Source organism: Pyrgilauda ruficollis, unplaced genomic scaffold (genome assembly GCF_017590135.1).
Source record: "Pyrgilauda ruficollis isolate IOZ18807 unplaced genomic scaffold, ASM1759013v1 scaffold42, whole genome shotgun sequence".
Taxonomy (NCBI): domain Eukaryota; kingdom Metazoa; phylum Chordata; class Aves; order Passeriformes; family Passeridae; genus Pyrgilauda; species Pyrgilauda ruficollis.
This window is the reverse complement of record NW_024525712.1, coordinates 5,584,904-5,597,547: the sequence shown is the minus strand read 5'-3', so window position 1 is coordinate 5,597,547 and position 12,644 is coordinate 5,584,904. Positions and strand designations below refer to the sequence as shown.

Here is a 12,644-nt window from a genome sequence, read left to right as displayed (position 1 = left end):
TATTTGTTAGAAGTCTATAAATTGATTTAAGTTTAGTACAAAATGTCTACAAGGGGATTTTGGGCACCAGTATTTTAAAGCCTCATCATTTCAAATAAAAATAAAATAGGATTTGTATCACAAACACATGTCTGAAAATAGCAACTGTTCAAATTAGAGAGCATTCTTGAAAGACATTATAGCTCTTCTTGCTTTCATTGCTATTTTTAAGGCCATTATAATTTACATTTTTTAATCTCAACACACCTCCTGTGAGCTGGATTACCCCTGTGGTTTGTAAATGGGCAGCACTGGTAATCTCTGCTCAGGTGTCTTTGGTGTAGCATATCTATGGCAAAGCCTAACAGGGCCTGACTGCTGCACTGTTCTGAGCTGCACCACCAGTTCTCTCTAGTCATTTGTCCCCTTGCTGCAAAAATAAGACTGATATTGTTTTCCAGGTAATACTTTTCTTACTTATGCCAAATTCTTGGGTATAGATGAATGAAGAAAAAAAGCATTTAGCACCTGGGTTTCATTAGTATTCATCTACAGAAAAGCTGAAATATGTTTCTTTTTCTTTTCTTTCAGATTATTACTTTAAGAGATTACATTCCCAAAATCATTGGTCCAGATGCTTTTAATCTGTATATTGGCCTTTATACAGGTTATGATCCCACAATGAATCCTACAGTTTCTAATGTATTTTCAACAGCTGCTTTTCGTTTTGGTCATGCAACAATCCAACCAGTAGTAAGGCGATTGAATGCACAGTATTTAGATGATCCTGAACTCCCAAATCTTCATTTGCATCAAGTTTTCTTTAGTCCTTGGAGACTCATTAAAGAAGGTATGATTTTATTTAAACTGCTTCTGTTGTTTTTTGGTCTTTTTCTTCCCAGAATACTGTAACTTTTTTCAAAGTTACTTATCCTGAATTAGGAATTGGAGAATTTATTTAATTAAATTATTTATTTAAGTTGTTGACTGGATTCCAGAGCACTAAAAAGAACTTCAATTATTATTCTCAATTAAATAGTTGACTGAATTGGAAAAACATTACTCTCCAGACTAAACCAGTCTGGTAGATTAGCAATATGAGGATGAGTGATGATGAAGACAGTTCTGGGATTTTTTTGTGTATGAATTTATTTACAGGTTGCTAATTCTTTTATACATTAAGAAGATGGAGCTCTTTCATACCACTATTACTTTTTCTTTAAAGGAGATTTTTGCATGTGTTTGAATGTAAAAACCTGTGTGGACAATGTTTTAAAAACATAGAAACATATATGTATTCACATTTGTTATGAAAGTTATAATGGCTTACATATATGTATAATGCCATAATTTATTTTTTTTTAAAGGAGGCTTGGATCCTTTAATAAGGGGTCTTCTAGCACATCCAGCAAAACTGCAGGTACAAGATCAACTGCTGAATGAGGAGTTAACAGAAAAACTGTTTGTGTTGTCCAATAATGGTTCACTTGATCTATCATCACTGAATTTACAACGCGGCCGTGATCATGGACTTCCAGGTCTATTGATTTTTCTTCCAACTGGTAACTGAAGTATAACTGCTTGTATTTGGGATGTAATCATAAGCTTTTAAATAATAATAGGTTTAGTAATCAGAAAAGTCACTTAAGTCTTTTAAAATGTACATTGCTAATATTCTTAACTTTGATGGAAAGTATATGACAGTTTTGAGATTAAAATAGTCTGGTAAATCTGGAATCTAGAGTCTAGAAGAACAGTGCAAGTGAGTGGATCTGGGTGTGCTTAGTGTAGGTACCTGAGGCTTGTTTTTGCTGGAACCAGCTCTGAGAAGTGGGACTTTCTGCCTGAAGCAGCCACTCCCCATCACCAGGCTGTTCCCAGCCTGTGGGATAGGTCAATTCAGGCACAGCCTCACCGGCTCCACCAACCACAGCAGGTGTTGACAGACGTCTTCAGGAGTGGTGTAGATGACTTAGTTAGGTACACTCTGCATTTGGAGAAATATTACATGTTTTTCACTGGTTTTTGCATTAGATTTTTTCCTCCAGTCAGCCCAGGGTAAGATTGAACTAACAGTCAAGGAGTTAATAGCCCATCAGTCCATGCTTAGAGAAAGTACCTGCTTAGAGAAAGACTGTTGGAGCTTAGTTCAGATCCTGCCATAATTTCTCTGATCAATTAAACCAATAATAGTAGACCTTTTTTATACATAACAGTCAATGACTATGATCAATGTTGTCAAAATCCAGTCCTTATAATTTTTTTAATTTCATATGTCATGCCTAACAGACAAATCTAATCTTCTTTTAAACATCATATTTGCAGGTTATAATGAATGGCGAGAATTCTGTGGTTTACCAAAACTGGAAACTCATATTGACCTGAATACAGTAATAACCAATCCCAACGTCACTGAAAAAATCATGGAATTGTACCACAGTCCTAACAATATTGATGTTTGGCTTGGCGGTCTCATGGAAGACTTTCTTCCAGGTGCTAGAACTGGTCCCCTGTTTGCATGTTTAATTGGAAAGCAAATGAAAGCACTAAGGGATGGTGACCGGTGAGTTTATTATGAGCCAAATGATGTGTAGAAACCCAGTAGCAATGGAGATTTTACAGCCACTTAAATATGCTTTAAAGAAATCATTCTCTACCCCTTACACATTTTTTTCTTAGCTTTGTTGGGTGAGCTTTTGATTATTCTTCTTTGGTTAGTACACAGTCTCAATTCCAGATGACATGGAATTTGTTTGTTTCTATGGTACTGAGGTGTCCAGCTGTGCACTCCTACTGAAAATGCAAGGTGCCACCAGAAGTTAATTGTGGCAGAGGCCAGTAACTCCTGCAGGGATGGATGTAGTACTGTGCAGGCTTTATTCTCCCTGAGGGCTGCACTGGGCTCAGGAGCTGGAAGAACCTCAATCTTTTATTTTGGCAACTGCAACAAAGTCAGAAGGGATAGGAAAAGGCTGTAATAAAGTCTTCATAGAGGGGATAATAAAAATACCACGTACATGACCTTATGTGAATTGGGACTGCAGAGTACTCCCAGAGTTACCTCACTGGACAGAGTATAGGATGTCAGTTCCACCAACCCTGCACAAGCGCCACCAGAACCTTGTGCCAGTACAAACCTTCATACCAGAAAATCAGGAGGAATGCAGCTTTAGGTCACAACAGGGTACAGAAGGTGTTTATATCTTGCTTCTGCTCGTGAAGCAATTATAAAACCAAACTTTTTTTATTTCTGTCATGTACTCGTGGCAGTAATTTTGGATCTCATGAGACAACTAATTTAAAACTGCTCACACCATGCTAGCAGGGATGTTTAAGTACATCTGGTCCTTACAATGACCTTTAAGCTCCTCTTATAAGTCACTGTTATGGAAAATAGCCTTTATAGAAATAATCATCCAAGGAAGAATTTAAATCTGAACTTTAAAAAATGTTAATTAATTAGCTCACAAGAAAAAGCTATGCTAATCATAAAGGTGATATTTTATTTGCAGAAACTGTATAGACAACAAACATTCTACTCATCTGTGGTAAAATATGGTTGAAATCCTCTGAATTGTACAGGCATACTTTTTCCTATCTGAGGAAGGATTATCTATGGAGGTCTTTTCAGCCTCCATCCTATTATTCAGTACCTTACACTGTTACTTAACATTCAGTGTCTTATAATGCTACCTGCCTTAAATAAACATAAGCCTAATTTAATACATTATCTCCAACTTGAAAAAAGAGAGTTCTAATAATGAAAGAATTCCACAGTTTCTGCCACAAAGTTTGTGGCCACAAAGAAACCCCCTAAGAGAAGTTAGAAGTATGTAACGAGATGTTATAGTTGTCACATAATAAGAACAGAAAAGTGTCTGGTCAGGTAGAGTGCAAGGTGTTACCTATAACTGCACCAGGGACACTACATACACTAGAAACCCCAATTGACAGATCTGTACTCAGGGATTTAAAAATAATTCTTCTAATGTACTCTTTAAGTTCAAATATCAGGACTACCTGGAATTGTCATCTGACTGAACTCTGAATTCTGATAGCCCGAAAAACTTTTTTTCAGTAAACTCATAAAAAATAAAAGGTTTTGTTCTTCCTATCTACTAAACTCAGGCACTGTCTTAACCACATCACCTGAAACAACTTGCTTCTGATCCATCAGTCTTCTTCCGCCTCTTCCTCTTCTGATTATTTTTCACAGTCTCAGGATTTGAAAAATTTGGGCAAAACTTCTGAAGTTTTGACATACTTTGCATAGGGATTTGGTTACCTGATACAGATAGAATTGAGTAAACCAAAATGTTTGTTAAAGTAAACACCTATCTGTTGCGTAGATTTAAAAAATCATTTTTCATTTAGGCCTGTAGATAAAACTGAATTTTGTGATGAAAGAAGCTCTAATGCACATGAAAGAGGACATAACAGGTGTAGGAGAACTGAGTGGAGAAGCCTTTGATGGTAACTGGTTATGGGAAAGTAACTGGTTATGGGAAGGGTTATGGGAAGGTTATGGGAAGGGACCTCAGAATCATCAGTGAGATTTCAGGATGCTCTGAGTAGTTTAGGAACAGTGTGCAGGTGAGGTGTAGGACGAAGACTCCTTTCTTTTTTTTCTCCTTCCAACCCCTCCATCTCTCCTGCATTTCAGTGCTGCTGAGATGTGGGACATTTGCTCCACCCCTGGTTCTGTACATTGCCTCCTCCTTCAATGTAGGGAAAGTGGGATGGGTTTTTTAACAAATCAGGCTTCTGAAGATAACTATTGGCCTACAAATATATCCTGTTTTCCAAAATTTCACATGCACTTACCTTACCCAGCAGGTATGATCCTGTTGGCAGCAGGATCTGATTTGCCCTAAAAAGCCACCCTAGGGCACACTGGCAGTCATCATCCTCCCCAGAACACAAAAACAGCTTCCCACAACATCAGACTTCCTATTTGTATGGTACCTTTACAAGCAACTCATAAAAATCTCCAAACGTTGCACACGTGCCAGGTTTGCATAGAGTCCACAGTCAATATTGCTGTTCTGTTTTAATCAGGAAAATGTAAACACAAACTCTCAGACTTTCTAGAAACCTCAGCCATGCACCCCCTGCATTATGGATCATAAGTCCCGTGTTAAACCTAGGTCAGTTTCTACAGTGTGACCACTCCAATACCCGTGCCTGACTATCCTCAGGCATGTTACCACCAATCCTGCCTAGTGTTTGGGAAAATTCTAACTGTCCTGGCCTGAGTACCACAGGGAACTCAGCATTGAAGCAGTACTTGTCACTGTTTAGTGTACTAATAGAGATGTTAAATCAAACTCTCCAGAAGTATTTTTGCCATTAATTACATGTCTTTATATACAAAATGTTTGTCTTTCCTTTTCTCCCCAGTGTTTTCTTTCCTTTTACCTTTTAATGTATGTATGTATGCATAAATATATATTTTATATAATGTCACCATTCAATAGATATACCTTTGTAGCACCAACTGGTTCCTCTGTTCTGACACCACACCCCTGATCTGACAAAAATAAGCAGGTCTTGTCTGTTCCAGACAGTCCTCTTTGCTTACTTTTTGTATGATCAAAAACATTATTACTGTCCAACCACTCAGTAAGGGCAAGCAGAATTCAAAAGCTTTGATATGGGGAAATCTATTATGGTCACTCCTCCAATTCTTCTGTAATTTATGCTTTAAACAATTTATGAGTGAACAGCACATATTAGTGTGCATAGGAGTAAGGGTCCAGTCCAATCAAGTCAGTCTCAAGTTTTTGTCTCAGGTTTGTAACTTTTTTTGTGGACCTGTTTAATCAATGAAAAGCAATTCTCTTGGCTTTAACACAAGACCCAAGTTGACCAGTACATCAGACTCACACTAGCCTTTCTATGACTGGTTCTGTATGGTCATGGTGTTTACTCATTATTATATTCACCTATTTTTGCTGTAATTCTTATTTTTGGTATTTTATATAAGGTACTGTGTAAGTAAGAATAACCAGCTCTTTGAATTTGATCTTTTCAGAAAAAGTTTATATTATTCTTTCCAGATTTTGGTGGGAAAATGACGATGTTTTCACAGAAGCTCAAAAGCAGGAACTCAAAAAACATTCACTGTCCCGCGTGATTTGTGACAATACAGGAATTACTGAAGTGCCAGCAGATGCCTTTCAACTTGGAAAGTTTCCACAGGATTTTAAGCATTGTAACAATATACCTGGGATGAATTTAGAAGCTTGGCAAGAATTTTATCAGGAAGGTAATCTGTAGTTACCAATCTTTTTGGAGGGGAGAGGAGGGGAGAAAAGGGGAGGGGAGGGGACAGTAAAGAGCAGTTGAAGTACTGACCTTGGTTCTGGCAGATCTTGAATTATTAATCTGAATGAGACCTTTAGTATTCTACCACTTAGAAGTGGGATCACAGAATCATAGAACATTTTGGCTTGGAAGGGATCTTTACAAGACATTTAGTTCAACTCATCTGCAATGACCAGGGACATATTCAGTTATATCAAATTGCTTAGAGCCCTGTGCAGTCTGAATCCAAATGTTTCCAGATAGGACATTCACCTCTCGGGGCAACTTGTGCCAGTGTTTGAGTACTCTTGTGTGGTAATCACATGTCCTCCGAACAGAGAGAGACATAATTCTCTCCCAGGACTTTCCTGGGAAGCTGTGAGAAAGCTTGGAGAAAGCAATTCTTATCTCCATTTGCTGCACCTGTTATTGTGCACATGTAGAATGTGTTATGGAGATTGTTTACCAAAGGGTGATTTCTTAATTGGACCCTGGTGATTTTGATTGATTGACTAATCAGGTCAAAGCTGTGTTGGACTGTCTGGCAAGGGCGATGGGTTTTTCAAATGGTAGAATATAGTATAGGATAGTATAGTGTAGTAACAGTAACCATGAAGAGATTAATCAGCCTTCTGCAATCATGGAGCCAAGGCTCATTATTCCCCTTTCAGGGGATCGCTGCTACAATGCTCTTGCAAAAAACTTGTTCCTTATATTTAATCTAAATCAACCCTCTTTTACTTTAAAAACATTACTCCTTGTCCTGTTGCAAGAGGTTCTGGTAAAAAATTTGTGCCAATCATTCTGAAAAGACTTGGTTAAATTGACAGACTGCAAAAAGGTCTCCCTGGAGCCTTTTCTTCTCCAGGCTGCAACAACAACAACAACAACCACCCCAACTCTCTCAGCCTCTCTCTTCAAAGGAAAGGTGCTCCAGAACCCTGATTAACTGTGTTGCCCTGTTCTGGACTTGATCCAACAGGTCCACGTCCTTCTTATGTTGTAGTGCTAGTTTTGTGAGGATTACAAGTCAAACCTGTGCTATCCCATATAAATTCTTTTCCAGAAGTGAACAATTAAAGTCTTGATCACATTAAAACATGAAAATTTTCACTGAAGTTAATGTTTATAGCAGTGATGGAGGATACCATCCATTTGCAAGTATAAGGGGGTGTCATAGTTTGACATGGGATGTCAAGCTTTTAATGTTTTGAAAGCCTGTAATACAGATTTTCTATTTGTAGATGAACTATGCGGAACACCAAAGAGTGTGGAAAATGGTGATTTTGTATACTGCTCAGAATCTGGAAAATCTACAGTGGCTTATACATGTCACTATGGATTTCAGTTACAAGGAGAAGAACAATTAACCTGCACAAGTAAAGGATGGAACTTTGAGGCTCCAGTTTGTATAGGTATCTATTATTATTAATTAATTTCTGGGTTTTATAACAGCTAAATTACACCATAGCTCATCAGATGTGAATTTACTCCTATGCCTTCTTGTAGTTATTATCCTGGGGTTATAGGTGTAATAACATAAAAATGTGAAATTCTCCCCAGAATTGCTATCTCAATTTCTACCCATCCTGATTCAGCAATCAAGTTGATGGTAGGAAAATGGCACCAAAAATTGCCCAATTAAGCAAAAAATCAAGTCTATTAAGAACCAGTGGGAGGGAGGGGGAGGAGAAAGTGAGGAAAAAGTCAGCAAATCAGGATTGTAAATGTCTTCCTCCTACACTGAATATAACAGCATGATAGAGTTGTCATTTTTCCAGCATTGTTTCAATGGATGCTCTAGATAAAAGTTGAACTCTGCACCACTAGGTCATATGTCATCCTAATAATTTTAGTAAAAGTGAAAAAAAACCCATTCTGTGAAGTGAATAAGTGACATTAAGGAAACTAATAATCACTTTGGGTCCAACCTCCTGATCCCAAATAGCTGTGGAAAGATTTGCCAGAAGTTAATTTTTTCTGCAGGTACAAAAGTAGAGCAGGTGAAAAATCAGTAAAAATACATGTTTCTGGCACATTTTCACAGGAACCGTTTTCTGTTATTTTAATAATTCTTTCATCTTCTCTTTTCTTTTTGCCTTTTACTGTTTAATAGAATAGGTTAGAACGAGAATGTGGCAAATATTTCAAGACTTTCACTCTTCATGCTATGAAGAATGAATTCTCTCTGTTCACATTTCAAATATATGTGTTTATAATAGGGGTGTAAGTACATATATATGTATATATGTATGCGTGCATGTGTGTGTATTCACACTCCTCTGCTTTATAAGAACATGAGAGAAAACTAAACCCCAAAAAAGCTGTATTTCAGAATATATTATGCATGGTGGTAAAATAATTTGAGGGCAAGTGGTGGAGCTCATCCACAATAAGGTCTGCTTATCAGTATTTCTGTGATAGCAGAATAGAAAGCTCTTCATTCTAATTGTATACCTGGAATGGAAAAAGTCAAATGAAATTTGCAGCTCTTTCCTTTATTCACATCCTATTTATCCACTGAATTCCTCCCACATAAATACCATATAAAGAAATAAAGCTGTTAAATGAATTATAATAAAACCTTTTCAATAGATTAATGTTCTGGCAGTGAATGGAATAAATAAGTTAAATGAGTGAATCATTCCTTGTCCTAGTTTCTTTTAATATGTTCAGTAATGTAAACGAAAGACTGTATATCTGGTATAGGAAAACAAGCTGCTGCATATATTAAAAAAGCAAAGCCTTTATTAAAGGAAAACCATCAAAACCCACTTATGCAGATGCTACTTGAGTTTTACAGTAGAAAGCACTTTGTTCCACGCATGTCTGTGCAATATGTTCCCATTCTTTTAAATATTCAGCAAATTAGGGATAAATCAAGCAATATAATGAGGAGGATAGAGCTTAGCATTTCTGCAGATGGTTTCAAAATTATATGCTGCTCTGGAAAAGACAGAGTGGCTTGCTGGCAAAAGCATAGGATTCTGAGAGCTGTTAATTCCCGCTTACTAACTTGGGCTTTGACTGAAATCATTTCTATTGATTCAGGAAGTCATTTAGTGCTAGAATATGCCACCTTCCTTTAGATTAAGTGATGTCCCACTCCCGATAGATAACTCTTTATTTTGATTTAGTGAACTACTGCTCTCTGAGCAGCAGGGTAGACTGGTCAGGTCTGACATGCACTATTTAGTGATGAAGATGATTTAGCTACTTAGCAGATAGCATGACTATGGATCTGCAGAAGTGGAAGAAGCACATTTGAATTACAGTGCAGGGAAATGTGTAGGTTTTCTTTCCTGGATGATGATTAAGGCAGTGAACATTAACTCAAAATTAAGTTTTGAAGGGAGTAATACTCAGAAATCTTCATCCTGAACAACAGATCCTTTTCCTGCTTCAAAGAATGTTATGAAAGTTATTGTTCTAAGTTTTAGATTTTTCCTCCATGTTATTCTTTTGACTGCCTTAATTGATAACTACTTTGGGAACAGCTGGTTTTTTGTACCAAAATTTGAGAGAATCAGGCTGATTCTATTTCCAAAGACGGAACGTGGTCTCAGTGACAATGCCAAACTAAGTCAGTAAATACTGGTCAGTTTCTAATACTGATTGAAAATAATTACTTATACTGAAGTAGCAGATCAAACATCATTGTAGAGAAGGAAAGGAATAAAACCAGAAAGAGAAGACACTGAAGACTTGACTACTTGTCCACATATGGGTTTGCAGTTTTTCAGAGGACCATTGGTCAGAGACATTAAACAAGCTGTCAGATATACAGAACCAATAGGAAAGTACCTAAAATCACACTGGACACCTACTTTTAGTCAACTGAATTTAGTCATGCAATTAAATGCCACATAGAAAGAAGAAAGGTGCAAAAATATGAAAAGACCCCTTTCTTTCTTTCAATGAGTACTTTCTCTCCTGCACTGCTGTTTCCTATTTCATCACATAAGCAGAAAGTGAAAGATCTTGAAAGGCCTCAAGAACAATATGCATATGTACTTTTTCCAGTGGATAATTGTTTATCTGCTCAACATTCTGCCAGGATATTGTCATTTTACAGAATTTATATAGCATCTTGAAAAAACCATCCTTGCAGTGATATCACAAATTATAGTTATAAATTTTGTAACCAAAGCTAACTGAAACCTGAAAATCTGACTCCTCAAAATCATGCCTAGAAGTGCACAGAACTGTGTCTGCAATATTATTTTCATTATGTCTACAGAGCACAGAATGAAAACATTTATAGAGGAAGTAAAATCTTAGGACATAACCACATGCAAGAAGAGCTCTCAAGTTCAGGGTTTGCATTTTTGAAAATTCAGCCAATTTCCATTTGTAGCTTTTGGGGGATTATGAAAGCAACCCTTTTTTTCATCATTTCCAGCTTTAAAACAAACAAAGAAACAAACAAAAAATCAAAACAAAACAACAACAACCCTCTAGTTTGTCCTTTAAAGAGTAACAATACAGATTTTTATCATTATCTGTCTCACTGAAAATGTACAATGCCTTTCATTTATGAATCCTTGTAAAAAGTGTTTATGAGAAATTAGTAATCCCTTTGTAATTTTTAATTATTATTGATCAGTGTGTACTCATTTTGCAGACATCAATGAATGTGAAAATGAAACTAATCCACCATGCCATCCTTCTGCTATATGCATTAACACTAAGGGCAGCTACAAATGTCTCCACACTGATCCCTACCAGCTGGCAGAAGATGGAAGAACATGCATTGGTAATGGCTGTGAACCTACTGTCCACTAAAATGTTCTCTGTTCTACTTTACAATGCTGTAAAAATTCATCAGATTACATTTTATTGAAGAGTTGTTAACATATGTGAAAAATCTCCACACAACCATGGGCATGAAGATACAGACAGATTCTGTAAATGAAGGTGTTGAATAAATAATTCTGATACATAAATAAGCTTTTCATTTCCATTCCTATTGCACATAAATCACTAAGTATTTACTGACAGTGCTTATGAGGAGGGAATCAAATTTGTCTCAGTTTCTCCTAGTCAGTATCTAAATTCAGCATCCAAATATTAACTAAGATCTATCTGACACATTCCAAAACTGTCAACCCTTTCAGAGCTGGCAGAAATTGTGTATTTTCTTGGCGTTTTCTACTTTTCAGCATGCATGGAAGCTATATGGTGGAAGTTTATGGGCAATACGAGTACAGTTGCCCTCTGAAGCTGGGCAATATCTGTCCAGAGAAACCTCCATGACAACCTACAATCCAAACTCAAATGAATGGGTATTTGCTTTATCTAAGTGCCCAAGGGAAGCACACAATGTTTAAACCACTCAGAGCTTGCAGATAGAGTGCTGTATGCCACAAAATCATAAGCACATTGAATCTCACTGATAGCACATGACTTTTTTCCTATTTCAGCAATTCCTTGGTTACGATGTGGGACTACACTGTCATTTATGATTAATTGTTCTAAGAAAACACAAGATGATAATTCCACAGAGAAAAAATACCTAGTTGCAAACAAACATCTCTTCAATTATATGAGGTATACCCAGTCAGTTTTTCAAGGTCACATGAGCAATCCAGCCAGTGAGAGCACTTTCTTCCAGTGACACCTTAAGCAAAGCCACATGACTTCATCAAAGGCCCAGGAATGAAGTACAATTGGAGACTGCACTAACCCAGAAGGAACACCAGTAGAAAAACTTCCCCAACAGGAGGTTGCCAGAATGGACCTCCCTCTCTCTTGCTGTAGAAAAAGAAAATGCAAATCTTCGTATAGAGGTAGCCATGCAGAGTTTCATCTGAATCAGAAAATAGAAAAAAAACCACCTTTTTTCTAGGTGTTTCTTAACTTTATTATATATTCCTTTATCCAATCAACCATGGTTACATTTTACTATTCCTCTAAATTCAGACACAAAAATCTGCTTTCAGATTAATACAAAGTGGTTAATTCACTGGTGTTGAATGCAAGATAACATGAGGACACTGCATTGGCATATGGCTGCTTTTGCAGTGGGTATGTGCTATGCACTTCCTGATCAGGAAGAAATAGATGGGTCTTTCTTCAAAACGGAAAGAATCTTTGTGTCCACAGACCCTGGCCCTAATAGGGAATTTTACCCACAGATGTAAGGACAGTACAGCAGGGCACATGCAATCTAGAAGATTTTTGGAGAGTATTGATAGCTTTCTGACAGAAGGTGATCAAGGAGGCAACAAAAAAAGGTGGTCTGTGGGACCTAGTGCTTAAAAATGGAATCACAGGAGGGTTGAGGTTGAAAGGCACTCCGGAAGTTCATCTTGCCCAATTCTGTTAAAGCAAGTCCACCTAAAGTCAGTTGTCCAGGA

General features: G+C 37.1%; 1 protein-coding gene across 1 annotated transcript in view; it reads left to right on the top strand.

The window, feature by feature from the left end:
• The window catches only part of TPO (thyroid peroxidase), a 37,264-nt gene extending 26,194 nt beyond the window's left edge, over window positions 1–11,070 (top strand). Inside the window, exons 8-13 of the mRNA XM_041477900.1 lie at window positions 571–829; window positions 1,347–1,517; window positions 2,305–2,542; window positions 6,039–6,247; window positions 7,530–7,700; window positions 10,910–11,070. Of these exons, the coding sequence (XP_041333834.1) occupies window positions 571–829; window positions 1,347–1,517; window positions 2,305–2,542; window positions 6,039–6,247; window positions 7,530–7,700; window positions 10,910–11,070 (1,209 nt within the window). The remainder of the gene's footprint in view (window positions 1–570; window positions 830–1,346; window positions 1,518–2,304; window positions 2,543–6,038; window positions 6,248–7,529; window positions 7,701–10,909) is intronic.
• Window positions 11,071–12,644: the final 1,574 nt, after the last annotated feature.